Source organism: Corvus cornix, chromosome 6, assembly GCF_000738735.6.
Source record: "Corvus cornix cornix isolate S_Up_H32 chromosome 6, ASM73873v5, whole genome shotgun sequence".
NCBI lineage: Eukaryota > Metazoa > Chordata > Aves > Passeriformes > Corvidae > Corvus > Corvus cornix.
The window spans coordinates 16,400,417-16,419,117 of NC_046336.1; the positions used below are offsets into that span (position 1 = coordinate 16,400,417).

An 18,701-nucleotide genomic window follows, 5' to 3' on the forward strand; every position below is an offset into this window, starting at 1 on the left:
AAGTAAATTATTTGATGAAAATAAAAACTGCCAGTGTTTTAATACTATCAAGATTAACCACCACAATATTAGCATGGAGATTAATTTCCAGAATGAGACACTAGAAAGGAAGTGCCCATGGCTCGGGAGTCAGACAAGCAGCATAAAATAGTTATGAAGAGAAGAGCCCCACATATTCATGTGCTGACATGTCTGATTTAACTGATATATATATATCTCTCCAAGAAACTCACCTGTGCCCATTTTTTGTTACTATTCTGCATCTGAATAGCTGCAATACAACTAAAAAGCTTTTCTGATGTAATATCTTCTGGAAGTTTTGTTAGAAACTGTGCTATATGAATAAAGTCCATCTGTAGGAGAATATCTTCATATAACCGCAGGATTCCTAATCCTGTCCTGAACAAAAATTCTTCTCCATCTCGACAGAAAACATCCCAGACACGACAGGCCAGATCAAGTGGTAATGACTTGCTGTAGAGTGTAAAAATCCTACAAATGAGTAAAAAACAAACAAATAGGAACAGTTACAACTTATTTCAGAAAAATGGAATGACAACTTCCTTTAAATCTCAGTTACATTAGTTCAGTGTAAGCAGATGACAAGTTATTTCATACAATCTTATTTTTTTCCCCTATTTCAATGATCCACAAGTCTCCAGTTTTTTAAATCAGGACTTGTACTCTGAAACCCATCTGTTTTTATGCAACAGGAAATCCTCCATTTGAATGTCATCTACTTCAGAAAGCTCTGGCTAAAGAAATTACAAACCTCTTAGTACTCAGAGTATAAAACACACATAAGCAACAAAGATCACAACTGTGTAACCTAACCTTTCCCATTTAAGCCACATTGTTTAACAGCTCTGTTCATCATTTGTTTCCTAAACTAAATCTAAAGCCATAAATCATCTCAATAGAGGGCTGCATCCCACTAACGTACCAATGATAAATCAATAGCTACATTTCTGTGATACATTTTTGAATTTCTATCCACATTAAAATCACAAAAATCTAATAATAATTCTATATGAAGCTCATCCTTATACACACAAACAGATAGTCTGTCTTTGACAGCACGCCCATGATTCATGGGTGCCTGCATTACTACCTTCCATTACAAACAACACAGCTTGCTACTCTCCGCTTTAGAACATTCGTTACTTCAAACTGTTCACTGTATTTTCAAGTTTATTCCTCCCCAAACCAGGTCCTAAATTTCATCCTCCCTCTGTTTTAAAGTCTCTATTCCTGTAGTTATACTTCCTTCAGTAGCTGACTATGCTCATTTCATCAAGTCACTTACAATCACAGTACACCATACTACTATGGTGTAGTAGCCTCCTCTCCCCTACTTATGTCACACAACTGCAGCAACAAGAAAATGAACACAGAGAACTCCTGTTTGTCTCATTTTCTAACTGAATACATCCCTTCTAATAAAGCTTGAAGCCTGCCAGAGGAACTGCAGTTGCACAAAACAGTTCATCATGATTTCACAAGACCTACTGAATGCCTTTTTTAATGCTTTATTTCTAGTGCTGAAAAACCTATAGCAAAATAGACAGTGTTCTGACAGTTCTAAGGCTAGGTTTTCTATGTTCTGTGAACTCACCAGTCTATCAAATATATGTCTGGAGTAAGACTGTATGATTTGAAATGAAGAAACAATTTAGGTAGATTTTCTTCAAAAAACACTTCAAAGGCTGCAAAGTATTTCAGCATCTGTAGAGATAGTAAAGCACATCATAAGCAAAATGTTATGTTTCATTGTAGAAGAATGTTTAGTTGTAAACCAACACAAACCCCACCAAGAACTGAGAATGTCAGCACAATGTGACTCCTTAGGATAAGTAAAATTATTAAATGCTTCTAGAAGAGAAATCAAAACATGAGAATGAGTTTTATGGATTAGTATCTGGTATTCTCAGTTTTGTAATCACAAGTTAAAGTTCTCCATTATTCAGTAGGACAAAAGGAAGTCATCAATAAAACAACTATTCTTCAAGTCAAAAGAACGTTACGGTTCAAAACTGGAAACTCTGTGCATACCATGCTGTGATCCACACGGAAAAAGGCCAGCTGGCATGGCTTGTTTAGAAGGTTAGCAAAGGCAATGAAAGCATCTGCCTCTTCCAGGTTGAGAATGAGCACAGCAGCAATGAAGGACATCCCTTGTACCTTCAAGTGGGAAAAGCATCAGGCAAATATAGGTGAGTAGGTTCAGTACATCTTTGGAAATGGAAATATTTACTGTTTGCAATTTATCAAATACCATTGCATAACATTTCCAGATGAATAGAAACAACATGGATAAATTACTTTTATGCATGCAATCAATTTGATTTCAGCAGTTCAGACGCTCTGGGAGGTCTCATGACCACAAGTCCTCAGGATTTGAAATACAAGAAAGTTAAAACCACACAGGGTGAATGCAGAGCTCATGAGAGACAAAACCTGGCCTCAAGTTCATTGTTAAATTATGGGAAAAGCAGTCATGGAGAAAAACTTCACATATGGGACAGTTTAGACCCAGACAGATATGTTGGAATTGAGACAAAATTCTGTTTCAGAACAGTCAATACATGTCTCTCCACTTGCCAAACCGTATTTTTTCAAATATATAAAATTACTGCTGGTGGTTAGCTGCAATGCAAGTTTACATTTTTCCACCATTACTCTCCCAAAACACTTTAGCCTGCAATAAAAGTGAAGAGCATGATTCTTGTAGCTAAGTGATGATCTGAATACCCATTATGCTAACAATAATTTTACCAAATTCAATTGCAATCATCTTTATTCCACTGTCTCTAAACATTCATGCTGCCACCTCCTCATTAAAAAAAAGAATGCACTCAGCATTTTAACCAACTAGGGAAAAGAGTATTGATATGCATCGGAAATAGTCTATCAGCTTTTCATTTCTGGGGGATAAATAGGTGTGGAAATAAGATTACACTACATTTACTGCCATATTAACATTAAAAAAAAGTGATGAGAAATATTGAGACTAGCTGTATTTCTAATGAAAAAGAGAAGACTTATCCATGAAAAATTACTTATTTTCCTTTTGAAACTCTACCCTGGGAACAAGCAGTCTCAGAACCTGCAGAGTTTGTAATCTCACTTAAAAAATATGGGAGAGTCTCCAAAAATGAGGTCACAGATGACAGAATTCAGGCCTAAAAACATTTGAACATGAAAAACCGACTAGTTAGTTATGCAGAGTCCCAAGCATATCTGATTTAGAGAGGAAGACACACCCTGTGCTAAATAATGCTTTGTTGCATGGATATGACTTAAAACTTCTCAAGTGTTTTTGAGCCCCAAAGCATTAGAGCTTGTGAAAGATGTTCCTAGATACCCCCAGGAACAAAGAAGAAAAAAAATCCTTCTCTTAATTATTGGTCATTATTGAAATGCTTCTGTAAGCATTATTGAAAAGCTTCTGAGAGATGTTAGGTTTAGTTGGTTTGTTCAGGGGATTTTGACAGTTATTTTTTGGGGGTTTTTTTGCTTGTTTTTAAACAGAGTAATGTTCACTAAAAACTGTCTAATCTTCACTGAACTCAGAGGGAGTGATTATTCTGTGTCAGCAAGACACCAAGGAGGAGTTTCTGGATTTTAGGATGTGCACTAGTGAAGCAGGGAGTATCACTATGGAAATGGCAACAGTGGAAGCAACAGTAAGAACAGTGAAGTGCTAACTGGAAGTCCACTAACGTCTTATGGAGTTTTTTTTCCTGTGGATACTCTGTCAGAACTATAATGCCTTGTGAACACATCCATTTAAAATTTTCCATGTGAGCCAGGTAATACACCCATCACTGACATTCAGTACATTTTCAGCTATTTCATTATCTCTAAGAACTACCACCATGGTGACTGCTAGGAAATAACTGCCAAAGTTTATTTAAGTGCTAGTAGCATAAAGTTTAGAAAACCTATTTACTTAATATACTTTAATACATGACATCTTAAGCTTATTTGCTATGTTATAAACATTTTACATCAAATACTTACATATCCCACGTCTGGTCTGTAACATGTATATGCTCCTAAAACACTATGCAGGAGATCATGATAAGGACCACCCTAATAGGAGGAGAGAGTGGAAGAAGAAAAAAAAAAAATTATTTTCAAAATCATATTAAAAATATAGGAAAGGAACAAGCTGATATTTTAAGATGCAAGTGAGCCAGTGAATTGTTGCTTTATTCACATCTAGAATAATACCATTTTTTACTCCAAGCATTACCACAAATGCTTTCGAGATGTTAAAAGAAAAGTAACAACAAACCTATGAAATAATTCAGTGGAAATCAGTACATAATGGAAAATGAGGATATCTGGTACAGATCCAAGGTTGGTCTTTCCTTTTCAGAGACAATGGATATTTTAATACTTAGCAGCACAAGTTACCATATTACAATATTATCTGTTATTTTATATACATGCATGTGCACATATTATAGCTATATAAAAATCATAAAGCCTGAAATGGTGTACTAGAAAGCATCAAGACCTCTGTAGCAGTGAGAATATTCTCATTTCTGCCTGTAGTTTCATAATCATTAATAGGAACCTCCTATTAATGATTTTCAAGGAGAAAAAAAACCTCTTATAGTCCATCATTAAGTCTCTACTTTATTCTCACTTAAAAACATTTAAGAAGTCCAAACAGCTCCTAAAAATATTCTGTATTTGACCAGTTGTATTTCTTTTCTTGTTTAACTATTCAGAATTCTAAAGTTGTCATAACTAAATTTAAAGGAATCTCACCTTCTGGAAAATATACAGGGATGGAAATGTGCGTGATATATCCAACTTAATTAGCTCCAGACTGGCCTCACGATCAGCAACAGAGGCACCTGCATCTGCAAGCAAAACCAACACCTATTAAAGCTGATAAATTCTACAAACTTCAGAACAAAACTCCTGCAGGCACATAAAGATAAAGAAGGCAGCATTCACTCAAGAACCACCAGAAAAAATTCTGCTGACCCTTGAATAGGCCATAGGGATGTGATACAAACACTAGTGATGATGTGGGGAAAAAGGTAGCACCTGGGGAAAAAGCTCTTTCAGAGGGCTTAAATCAGACAAGAGCCAACTGGAAAGCAGAAGATGACGATTTGATGAACAGGCTAAACAGAACCTGCTCTGCTGAAGCCTGGAAAGCAGCATTTCATTCCAGTCTTCCTAAAACTATGATAGTTGGTCTTCCAGACTTTGATACCAAAGATTAGTAGTAAGCATTATCAGCTTGCTTGCTTTTCAGCCAGAGATGAAAATTCTATCACTCTCACGTTTTCCCTTATTATTACATTTCCCAGGACATCCGGCACAATTAAAATAGCCCTTTCTCCCTTCATTCCCATCCAGAACTACTACCTTTCCAAGAGAAACAGATTACCTAAGCTTTCCCCCACAGACAGCCCACACCCCCACAACAACAGAACAAGGAAACTGCCACCCCACAGACCAAGAGGCATTACAAACATGTTTTCCAAGGATAAGCATATTTACAGTCATGTATACACAGAATTTTTTATAAATTGTTTGTCTCTAGACAACCTTCAAATGAATCACAGAGGTATCCCTATGGAAGAACCAAATAATTTACAGTCAAACTGGCTATGGCAAGTGCAAACAACTGAAGTAATGGAAAAGACACTATCACAGGGCAGCATTAAAAAAAATATTTATCAACAGCACAAGGAGTTAACCTTTATAACAAGGGTATATCCAACGTTAAAAACATCACTGATACTATTTTTCACAGAAAGAACATCCACAGGAGACAGCAAAACTGCATTCTACACACAAGAGTGCTAATATCTCCACTTCATAGATTTGGGAGGAAAGGCCACCTGGGCAGGCAAGGAAATAGAAGTGGGATCTGAAATGTGTCATGTTTCCTATTTTTCACCTCTCAGTTTCAGAACTAAAAAATAGAAGATTTTTGTTCTTTCCCATAATCGTGGAAGGGATACCAACTAAGGAGAAGCCATCTAAGGAGAGCTAAGCAAGAGCATGTAATGTAGTTTCCTATTTCTTCTTTTTGTATTTCATCTAACATTTTCATGAGAGCTGAGTCTTGGTATTTCAGAGGAAAACATTAATTTGAAAGTAGCACATGCACTACTTTAATGTGTCATTTATTGATACAGTTAGTACTGCCAAGCCCCTTACTCATTGACTTGTTGAAAGACAGCAAACATTTAAGTAGGGAATGACTTCGAGAATTTTTAACAAATATTCCTAATGCTGCAATTGCAGAGGAACTTGTGAGACTTCCTGGGTTTGTAAAAGTGAATTGAGTTGAGTTGTTGAGCACTCAGGAGATCTCACCTTCTGTGTCATTCTCAGAACTTGTCTCACTGAAGCTTTTCCATCGTTCCTTAGCTCTTGACAAGAAGATTTCATAAAGTTCTGCAAGAAAGCAAAACAAAACCAATAACCAAAAAGGAAGTAGTAAGAAAAGCACCCATCCAAGATAAAAGCATGCTAAGTATTCTTGACTCTGGTTACTTGGTTTCATCACTGAGGGCAGGAGAAGAATCTATTAGATGTTTACCACTATACACAGTTTTATAGTGTGGACTGTATTGTGCTTTCTGCTGAGGTGAACATGCTAATTATGACAGGGAAATCATGCCTTACATGATTCAGATTTCTATTTTTGTGAATAAAATGCTTACAATTCATCATTCATTAGTTATGAAATAAAGCAATTCCCCTTTTCACCCCCTTAAGAAAGCAAAGCTACAAATTCTCAATTTTAAACATAATTATTTTCTGGGGGGAAGCACTACCTTAATTCTTTTAATACTAAATGTTTATGTAAGCAGGTTTTGAACCTTGTTTCCATAATTTATGAGGCTACAATGTCTAATTGTAAAACACAAATGTTCCTAACCTTGCAAAATACATTTCTTCAGGAAAAATATACCCTGATTTATATTTTTTTAAACAAAACTGTACCTTTTTCTTTGAAAATAACCAACTTAATTTAGCATTAACATGTGATCTGTTAGGAACATACCAGGAGTGATGTTTAATTCGTTTCCCACAGCTAGACTCCAAACCTTCCCACGAACACTTGGGGGCAATCCCTGCCACCACAGCTCTCGAACTCTTCGGGTAGCACGCCTAATATATGGAAGCAGGGAGAAGAAAGAAAGAAAAAAGGCACATATTGCACATCTTGTTTTCTAAAATCACTGGGCAATTTACAAGCAAAATAACATACTATTTACCAAATCAGTATTCAAGGATCTCTGTGTATGCTAAAGCCCCATTAAAAACCCCCAAACATTCAGCTCCCAGAAAGCACGTTTCATGTTGCTCTGTAATGACCTCACACTATATCATGGCAACAAAAACTGACTTCTTGACAACACAGAAAAGGAAAATAAGGTATGTGGGTCCTCAGTTTCCAGAGGAGAAACAAACCACGCTTGCCTCACTTACAAAATAGAACTTTACTTACATGCCTTCCCAGTTAGGTAGTATTTCATTGACCCAAATCACCATAGCACTAGCGATATTCTCTTCTTGCTTGAAACGCTCTCTCATTATTTTTTTCCTTTTATGTGCTTCTTTAATTTCTGTTAGGCATAACATGTTAATAATTCTGTATTAGTGCACAGAAATTATTAGGCAAGTTTTTCAGCTATTACCCAAGTATTTGGGTGTCTAAAAGATCAAGGGTAAATTACAGTTGCACATACTATTTCTGTTGATTGTAGGTGTATTTCTCTGGACATTTTTTATTTTAAGCTAAGTTGTTCAAATACAGTGATTTAGACAAGCAAAAATCAGTTTAGGAAACTCAGAGAATTCTCTTCTGCAGTACACAGGATGACTAAAAAGCAAGGACATCATCAGCGCTGTTTTTCCTCTCATGATTTTCATACCATATTCTATCTGAGCCTTATTTATTACTTAGACTAATCAGCAATATTTATAGATAATTTTATTATTTAAAAGTGCAATTCTACACCCATTTTAAAATTATTCAAATTTTACTGAAGCTTCCACCTAAAAGGATTCTGTATTTTCTTTTCTGGAAACAGGACCTAAAGACCTAAGACAAAGTCACAATGCTGAACAAGAGAACAATGTCCTGCCTTCTGTTAAAAAAGGATCATTTGTAGATTCCTCCTATTAAAAAGGCTAAAAGAAGGACAGAGCAGTGCTCTCCTGACATCACTTAGAACCACTGTGAAACTGCAAGACATTTTCTATTTAAGCATGCATTAGACACATCAAGAGAGTAAACATGCCCTCCCTGGTAAACAGATATGGCCGACCAGCTTAATCAAGTTTTTACTGAAGCTTTGGGTGTGTAGCAACAGTTAATAAACCAGGGCACACACATGAAAACACTACACATGGCTGAACCTCCAAAGATGCTGTTAGTAAAGAACACAGACGACAGATCACAACTTAAAAGATACACATCACAAGAGCAGAGTGAAATGCATTGTCAAATGCCATGGATTTCTTATTACATCTTTCAAAGTAAGCTGCCATGAATCCATAGAGGATCAATCAGTTCAGAAGATTGTATCTCTGACAACAGCCCAAGTAAAACATGCAGCACAGGTTCTTAAAATAGCTTATTCCCTGAATACTAGGCACAAGACTACAAAAGCCCTTTCAACAACTATTCATAGATTGACACAGTACCAGATACTACAAATCTGTTTTTTAAATTAATCATGTCTAGTGGGAGTAAAAAGGTTCACACAGGTACAGCTGATTGAAAAATAACCCCAAAGTTTTCATCTCTCTTCACATTGAAATTGATCTGAAATTCTTAAGAAACCAGATCTTTAAGCAGTCAGCTTTATTATACTTTGGCCCTTAGTGGCAACTGTAGCAACACAGCTTGAACAAAGAGTCCAAATATCCAGAAAGTTTCTAGGTGACCACATTATGTAAGTACCTTAACAAAAAAAAAAAAAAAAAAAAAAAGGAAGTTTTTCCTTAAAAAAGTAAATGAAAGGTTAAGTTGCATTCTGAACCCAGCTACATTCATTGTAGCAGAATAACAATTTTGTAACTGAGCTCTGTTTTAAACTGCGTGCCCCTATGCACCACAGAATAACCCCGATACTAAACAAGAGGTTCTTTAATGTATCTACTTGCCTACAAGCCAGGATTTACTTTATTTTTGCTGCAGAGTTGAGAGGAATTACAGTGATTATTGGCAGTTAACATACCTCGTTTTTTTGCTTCCGCCACCATCTCATCATATTCTTGTCGATGACGTAAAGCCTCCTCCACTGATTTGGCAGGAAGATTTCTGAAAACAAGTTGTTCCTGAATTCAATACACACAAATGACATTCTGGACCATTTCAGAACAGGTTTAAATTTGGTTTCTCTCTAAGGTGAATTCCGGGGTTGTCACACTGCCAGTGTTCCAGTGACAGCTGTAGAGAACTACTAGATGTTTGCTGCTCCTGTTTTTGGTTCTCCTAGAGCTTCCCCCAAAGTAAGGTTATTAAATTTGTTGAACACCTGGAATGATGCTCAAATGAAGTGACAAAAGGGAAATGCTGATATACCATATAGTTATTTATTCCAATGCATTTTTGCCCATGTGTATTTTAATCATTAAATATACCTGCCTGTTGATACTCCAGTTGTTCATATGAAATCTATGATGACATATTTTCAATAAAAGGTAAAGGTTTTTAATCACTGTAGTTAACCCTTTAAAACTCTCACAAAAGATGATAGGTTTCCCAAAGGAAGAAAGGCTAGATCACTACTGATGTCAGAGCTAAAGCTAAGGAAGCTTGGTGCAGTCTAAAAGTTCACCAGATAAAAATGTGTTTGTTTTTCGGCTGCATAATGATCCCCTAATTGCCAAACACACTACCTCCTGACCAAGGAAACTCACTTCAAACCAAATTAGAACACAGTGTTTGGTCTCAGCCTCTTACCCAATCTCTAGTCTACTTTGGTCCAAAATAAATACAAAACAGTTTTATCACTTTAATATTAAAAAAGTTTTCTCTCTCCTCTCATACAAGCAGACAGAATCACTTATTAATATTGTCAATGAAAGTGAGTGCAGAATATATTCTCAAAGGCTAGACTGCAGCAAGACATTACACGCTTGGGATAGCACTCCAATTTGAAACAAGTGTCATTTGCAAAAGTATATTTATCCTAGCTTGTGAATTGTAATACTATGAAAGTAAAGAAAAACATCAGCAATCCAGTTATTGCATATCTTACTCTCTACCATACAGTAAAAGAAATAATGCATTTATGAAAACAAATACTCATAGCAACCCATAATTCCATTCAGGATATTTCTGTCTTAGCACAGAATGAGCTTATATACCCCTAGAGAGAATACTGAAAGAAACACGAATATGTTCTATTTTCCATTTCCTAACTGGAAGTGATTAGAGCAAACATTTAACAGTGCCATCACAAGCTTTTTCATGGTGCAATTTGAAAGTGTTGCTCCATTTGTTTTCCTCAGCTTGCGTTCCTAGTCAGCAGGTCCTTTCTCTTTTCTTCAAATTGCTGAAGACTGTATAGCTGAAAATACTGACCAATTTATTACCCATTTTTCATTACTATTCTTATTTGTACTTAATGTGAGTTTTGTTACATCTTCACCTTCTGTTTCCTTGCCTTCAGGTGCACTTTTAGGCATTACCTACCTAATGTTTTTTTATTAAATTGATCAAGAAAATTACTGAAGACTTTGAGGATGCCCAGAGCATGGCCACAGACAGCTGTGATATACAGTAGATAACAGAATGGTGCCTCCATTACAGTGAGAAAGAATTCCTCATATAGACCGTGATACACTTAACAAATACTTCTGGAAGTATTTGTTAGGCTATTATGTGGGACAGAATAATACAAAGATTCTTTCACACAAGACGTGTGAATTTTAGCTCATCAGAAATGTATCTAAAATTCAGTCATTCAGTTGCACAGCAGAATCATACTTACGCTGGTCGATCCTCCAGAATCAAAGCAGTAGTTGAAAGTGGTTCAAATTCAATATTTTTACGTCTTGCTGATGGGGGTGGAGGTTTACACATTCTTCCTGTCCGTGCTTCATATTCCTAAACAACATTATTGATAAAAATTAAATTTCAACTTTCAGCCTCACTCCAAATTAGTAAGCACAGTATTACTTAATGCATAAATAATGTCATAGGAAATATTTTAACATTACTTAATAAGACAGCAAGCAGCAAACACTAAAACTTGAAATTGCTGATAGCAACAGTGCAGCTTTCCAGGACTGCTAAGTAAAGATGAATGAGAAAGCAGTTTCTTGTATCAACTTAACCTTTGATCTATTCTAGTTCAATATTACAGCTGAGCATCCCAGGATCAGGTAGTAAAGAAATCTGCATAATCTTCCCAGCCTAGCTAGTGCACAAGTATATGAATATGTAAAGTTGACAAAAAAAAACCCCCAGCACTAACAACAAAGACCACTAATCAAGAACATCTGTCTCTCCCAGTTTCTTCCTCCTGATTCTAGCCCCCTTTAAGATCCAGTACACCTCATGTTCCTGAGGCCTTTAGCAACACAATCACACCCACATTAACCAGAACCACCTACACTACACTCAGTGACAATATACCAGTATTTATCACTACAAGTCTGTTTCATGTAATTTCCTTTCTCCGAGGTTAACACATGCAATCTACTTAGAAAGAAATATTTAACTGCTTTCAATACACACAAGATTCTGAGGAAGAAAGAATTCTAACCCTTTTACCACAACAGCAACTCAACAAAACAGAAATATGACACAATATTTAGGAAAAAAGCTCAACGGAGCCAGATAAAAACCTCAAATCTCACATCCCCTTCTTTTTAGCCTCTGTAAATAAAAATGTGCTACCAAATTAATGGAATAATATGCATCAACACTATTCAGCACATACAAACAAGTACCTTGAACAATTGGACACAGGATTGGTAGAGTTCTGTTGTAATTCACACAAGCACAAGAAAAATCAAAAAAAATCCATGTTCACCATATGAATGAATACACATATTCTTAAGCCTAAATTATTTCATTCCACTTAAAAACAGAAACAACATCTGTACTCCTGTCATGCTGTATACCTCAGGACACTCCAGTACATTTGTAAATTAGGAACGTATCCTGTGATAACACCTCGAGATCAGCATCCAGCCTGCCATACAGTAGCAATGCCATCCCTCCTACTCTTGGTAGAAGTTCTGATTTACTTCCATATTCTCCTTTGTAACAAGAGCCACATAATCAAGTTCATTTAGTGGTCAGAGGTGAGAAAGCTCAAACATCAGCAACCTTTCCAACATCGCTACATATCTAACTTGTATGCAAATTTTTAAGAAAAAAAAAAAGAAAAAAATCACTGCAAGACGTACATCAGAAACAAAGCCACTTACCTTTTTTAATACAAGCAATACATGTGAACAATGCTAGTGCTTCCAGCTATCACCTGTGCTAAGAACTGATACACTATTTCCAAAGCAACAGAGAAAGAAAAAACCCAAAAATTAAAAATTCTTCAACAGAGATTTTCACAAAAGGCAGAACTCATCATCCAACTGTGTTTCTGAAAGTAAGTACACATCATGAACAGTTGGGTTTTGTAAATAGAGATCACATGGGCAGAGAAGGAAAACTGTAAGTGTTACTAGAAAGAGTCAAAACAGAGACAAAAATAGCCTCAGGCTTAAACTGTCATGGCTGCCCGTTCCCCAAATTGAAATACATTCCAAAGTATCAGAACCTTCCAAAGGAAGAGGCTTTTTCCTCAAAAAGCCTGTGCTCTAGAAAACTTATTTGAAGATTAGATCCCACAATCATCAGATGTCTGGAGAACTTACGCAAATAAAGTATCAATTTTTTTTCTGGAATACTTTGTATGACTAGATGTAAAGAATCCAATATCCTTAATGGTGCATTTGATGCAGAATCTAAAAAGCTTGAGCTGACATTAAATTTCACTTTGAAAGATGTGAGCTAATACTCTCCCATAACAAGGTAAAATACAGTTTAAAGTCAAATGTCTTGTCACATGCTTAATACGCAGGGCATGTGCCAGAAGACAGAACAGTTGACAGCTAAGATTCAAGATTATGTAAAAACCTGTATATGTAAAAAAATTATTTTGGAAGTGTCACATGTATGGTTTCACAAACTTAAGAGAAGGTTATTTTTAAAAATCTTTATTGCAACGTATCAGGCATTTATTGAAAATTCCAGAACACTTCACAATTACAAAATAAAGAAAAGCAAATTTCAGCTTTAATATAAAGTAAAACCAGTTATCTTCTTACTATGTCTGGAACTGCAGCCTCTTATCCACTGCCAATAATTAACCCAGTAACAAGCTGAAACCATGTTTTTTCTGGAAAACACTGTGACAATATACTTAAGAGTGCTTTTGGTATGTGGAGGGACTTGCATTTCTGGTATTTATTCTTGCAGAGATATAGATAAGCCTATTAACCTACAGACAGGTAACCAGGGCTGGGAAAATGTCTTTTTCTTATAAACTGCATTTGTTTAAGAAGATAAAAATATCTCGAACAGTATCTTCTTAAAACAAAACAACAAAAATCCCACCCAAAAACCACAAACCCAACCCCAAAAAAATCCACCACCACAGCAAAGAACACCACAAAAATGCCCTGGTGTTCTAAGTGAAAAAAAAAAACCAAACCAAAACAAAAGCCACAGAGGTCTTTATTGCTTGCACCTTTTAGATATCTACACGGAAAACATGCAAATCTGAAGTTTCAGTCATCCTTCTGCTGAAGTACCATAAAGGACAGACCATTGAGAATAATTTTAGGTATCGCTAAACAGCACTGGATTGCTCTGTGTAACATTTATAAGTAACTGCTCATAGCCTCTTCTTCCAACACGTAAGCCAATGTCCTTACAGAAAGGAATTCCAGCTGCATTGCAGCATTCCAAAAGCATTAGGAGACCTGAAGTAGGGTATGCTTGTTGGGATAAAATATTTAGCTAAGTGTGAACACAGGGATTCAGTGTTAGAAGACAAACTTGAATCTACAGAGGCCAAACTATACAGCTGTAAAGGAATAAATACCAACCATAAAATTTAACATGAATCTGGAATTAAGTTTGATCTATTTATGATCCAGCAACAAAAGTTGAACTCCTGGGAAGGAGTGATAAAAGCCTTTGGTTACAAGGACTGTGGAAGTTCTCACAGTACCAATTATACAGACAAAACACCAAACATCCAATTATGTTTTAAGTATGCTGGAGGAGAAAGGCATCTGACATGTAGAGAATTTATGCAACTAAAGAACACAACACTGAATAAACTTCCCCTATCTTAAGGATTGCCTCTATTTAAAGTAGATGTCAAGGCATACTAATACTCCAGTTAAACATCCTGTGTATGACAGTTTCTTCTAACATGCTTTCTCCTCTCTAATGCTAAGCCTGATACTAAAACAGATTTTATTCAATCAACTGTGACTTCTGCTGACTAAAGAGAATGGGGATTGCCATATATTGTGCAAATGGTTTTAAACCTCTCTCCTCTCTACACACGTGACTGCAGCAGATGGGTCTATGAAACATCTATATGATTATTTTCAAGACGTACAGCTAACTAGATATATCATCAGAAGGATTATATGCTGTCATTTGAATTAAGGTTGATCATCCAAGAATAGAAGCATTAATAGAATCACCTAGGAGTGCATCCATGTAAGAAGAATTTCTGCTAATGCATAATCTTACACCAGCATGCACGCTGCCTCCAGGTTAAATGTTAAAATTGCTGAGCTAGCACTGACTACAAGGTGATTATAAACAAAGAAGTGTTTACAGCAAGAGTAGATGTCACTGAAAAATTCTGTGAGTCATAAACTAGACACCTTCCCAGAAATAAGAATTCCAGATGCTGTCAGGACAGGCAGAACAGTACATTCTTGCCTAATTTGCAGGTGAAATAGAAAGAATAAATATATTGATGGAGAAGAAAATACTAATCTTCACACAGTACAAAAGGACAACCAAACAGACACTTAAGAGTTTCTAGGACAATCTTCCAAAGTTAACACCATCCACCTTCAATTCTTTGTTTGCTGTATTTTTTCCTCAATTGGATATTTAATAAGGTGCATCAAGTTTCATCTTCTTTTGTTTATGAGAAGCCACCAGCCCTGGGCTCAATAAAGACATGCTGAGAGTGGCCAGGCCATGTAATGTGTACCACAGGCATCAGAATCAACCAGCAGTTACGTGACTGCTCTGTTTCACAGTTCCATAGAACTAAAAAGCCAATCTGTGCTATTCATGTTTAGCATAGAGTGCAGAATTACATAAAAAGTCTACAAAGTAATGGACATGTGCAATTTCAGAAGGATCCCAGACACAGCAAATAAATAATGTAAAATGTAACAAAAATTTCAATAGCTATGCTTTTCTAGGTTTCCAATTTCACATTGGAAATAGTGATTAAAAGCATCTGGAGTTCTGAAGTGCCACTGTTAATAGGTTGTGTGGCTTAGTGACAGAAAAAAGATTCTAATATATCAATTTTCAAATTTAATAAGGTGTTCAAAAATACTACACATCAGCCTTTCAACTTTCACCATTAAGTAATGAGGCACAGCAAACATAGAAGTAAATTACTGTCAAGCTCTGTGATTACCTATTTCTTGCTATTCAAGAACATGCAATATAAACAGTAAACAATAATACTCTATCACTTCAAGTTGTTAGTGAGATTCACATGTGAAACTTGTTTATTTTACTAATGGTTTTTAATGAGTTGATGGTTAGTGCCATAAAATATTCATGCTACTGTGAAAATGTGATGTTTGTTCTATTTCAATGAGTGCTACACAGTCCCATGCACGGCATCGAATACAACTAGAAAAAGTATATATTAAATTTCATACCCCTGCGTTTAATAGACTGAGAGCAGATATCGACGCAAGACTGCCAGAACTGTCATCCTAATAAGAAAAACAGAAGCAGAGCCTTAGTGAACAAATGAAGGAAAAGATCATTACAATACAGCAACATGCAAGCCAAAATTTAAATTCACATGTAGAGTATTTATCTTGTGTGTTTGAAAAAACACGGATGTGTCTGTCCCTCCTCCTTTTCCAGCTCTCGAAATAGACACATATACAAAGCCTTCCCACTCGCGCAAGATCTGTACAGACATCGACTAGATTGTTTTTCTGGTTTAATTGATGTTTTATGTTTTCAGTACTCAGCACCTTTGCCCAAAGGGATGTTTTTTCCTTGGTGCTTCTCCAGGTGCATGACAAAAGGCAGTCCCTGATACACCCTGTGTCTCCCTAGTACACACTACTCACAGATATTAGTCTTACTTAACCACTAGCCTTGGAAGGTACACACTGTTGGAAAGGAAAAACAAAACATTGTCCCCTGCTTCCCCCTGCCATGTTATAATCAGTATTTCTAAACGGAAAGCTCAAAAGTGGGCTACACCTCAGCCTTAGTGGTGAGCTGGTGAGAACTGAGACGTATCTGTAAGGCTTTGAGAAACAGTCACTTCCATTAAAAGTAAGATTCTAAGCACCACTCAAGCAGCAAGGCAACCAGGTAAAAGCAAGCCCAGCTACAGAAGACCCTGTACAACCACGGCTCTGCAGATTTCCAATCAAAAGTCAAAGCTGGTTTTATAACAGAAAGATAAGCCAAGCTAAAAGATGGGGTGCAGGGGAGGTGACAAACACAGCCCACTGCTTTTAAGCATTGAATTATACCGCCTGGAAGAAGGAAAAATCAGATTTTTATCATGAATTCAACAAAATATATCTACAGTGTTCTGTACCATGCATACCCCAATAACAGAAATAATTTTAATGTCTTTCTTCTCCCTTGCCATACTATTTTTCCTTTCCAATACTGAAGTACCATGCCAGCCTTGGAAGGATAAGGTTTATATTAAAACAAACCAACAAAAAAACCCCACAACTCCACACTTTACAAAAATGTCCATGAAAGACAGCAGATTTACCACCTGAACCTATCCTTTTGGAATTTGATACAGCCTGCCTAGATGATAATTTTGCTATCTCAGCACCTCAAGCTCAGCAGCATGTCTGCTTAACCCACAAATGCTCAGTTCTTTAAGAGAAGAAAAAAATCCATGTATCATGCTTTGCTAAAGAAATTCAAAGGCCCCATAGATGGGGATGGATCCCATAAAGAGAATCCAGCAGACCAAAAAATAAAATATCATGTCCCACCAAATCAAAGCAAAATAAGTTCTATAATTTTATTACCTCAATTTATATTCTTTGTTTCCTCCAAATACAGCAACTGTCAGGAACAGAAATGAAAATACATACAATGCCTATGCTTTATTTTTCAAGCCTTAGCAAACGAAAGGTTGCTTCAATACTCTTTGTAGATGTCTTCAAAGACTTTGTTTTTTAAAAAAAACAGCAATCAGAAGAATTCACATCAGCAGACTCAATACCTCCATGTTATTTTCAAAACACTGATTCCCCATCTCCCCCCCTCCCCCCCCCCCGTAAGGTGCTTCCCTGAAGATACATTTGTGCCACCAACATAGCACTGACACAGTAAGAAGTTCTCCTTAACAACATTCCCTTGTCAAACTGGGAATGTCCTGGCAGTAAGAGCTGAACTGTACTTTACAGCCTTTATGCAAAACAAAAGAAAGCATTTGTCACTCTGAGGTCCTACCAGTTTCATTACCATTTACTGACAAGATCATCACTGATGAAATCTAAAACTCTGGGGAATGTCTTTGGTTTACCTCTAGAATAGATATTTTATTAACTACATGCAATTCTCAAATCGTGGGAAATTTCTTGACAATCTGAACTGCTACAGCATTTACAAAGAAAACCATCCCAGCCTCCTCACTGCTTCTGGTAGGACTAATTGTTATTCAGGTGTTACAGGTTCCTTGCAAGACCCAATACCCCCATTTATTATCTGTCCTTTTTCAAGGCAGTTTGTTACCAATGTGTTTCTACCCTGTATCTGGCAAACAGGCAGAAGTCTTGCCTTTCTCTTTTCTCCAGTAGTAGTTCAAGGTGAGCCAACATGACCTCTAAATAACAATCTACTTAAGAACCACTCCTGTGAAAAAGCATTTTACAACTTCTCTGAGAGAGTCAGTCCTTGGGTTTGTTTACAATTTTTACATTGTTTGTTTACACACATACACATTTTTATAAGCATTAAGAGCTTTGTGCACTTCTAAACTCTAACAACCAAGTTTGGAGTGAAGAGTTAATATTGCAAGCTAGAAGGTTTGAGTCATACAAAAACCGATTCAAAACACATCTGCTCCTCTGAAGAGAAGCCTCTGAAAACCCTTGTCCCTGGGAAACCACGGGAATTCTGCCGAACCAGTGACTGCAATTTCTCCATTAGATCTCAGACTGGAGATAACAACACTGGAAAAATACGCAAGTGAAGACACTAAAGTTTTTTAGCCCTCAAGTATTTATTTTTTGTAAAGATTTCAGAGCTACCCCAGCACATTTTCAGAGGTTAGATGTAAAACAGTGACCCAGTCAAAGCTAGTATTTACAGGCCTAAGATTAAAGCCTTCCATTTTGTACACAAGGTGACAGCTATTGGAAAAGATGGCTTCACTTCTGAATAAGCAGTCATTTCTAAATTCACTGCAAGCTTT

General features: G+C 36.4%; 1 protein-coding gene across 2 annotated transcripts in view; it reads right to left on the minus strand.

Moving 5' to 3' along the window:
• The window catches only part of TBC1D12 (TBC1 domain family member 12), a 41,838-nt gene that overhangs the window by 1,687 nt on the left and 21,450 nt on the right, over positions 1–18,701 (minus strand). Inside the window, exons 3-13 of one of the 2 annotated variants that reach the window (XM_039553864.1) lie at positions 15,949–16,005; positions 10,995–11,110; positions 9,234–9,316; positions 7,496–7,613; positions 7,049–7,155; positions 6,355–6,435; positions 4,783–4,877; positions 4,024–4,095; positions 2,053–2,181; positions 1,616–1,725; positions 234–492 (exon numbers count right to left, since the gene is read on the minus strand). In XM_039553864.1, the coding sequence (XP_039409798.1) occupies positions 234–492; positions 1,616–1,725; positions 2,053–2,181; positions 4,024–4,095; positions 4,783–4,877; positions 6,355–6,435; positions 7,049–7,155; positions 7,496–7,613; positions 9,234–9,316; positions 10,995–11,110; positions 15,949–16,005 (1,227 nt within the window). The remainder of the gene's footprint in view (positions 1–233; positions 493–1,615; positions 1,726–2,052; positions 2,182–4,023; positions 4,096–4,782; positions 4,878–6,354; positions 6,436–7,048; positions 7,156–7,495; positions 7,614–9,233; positions 9,317–10,994; positions 11,111–15,948; positions 16,006–18,701) is intronic. The other variant, XM_039553865.1, reaches the window with a different exon arrangement.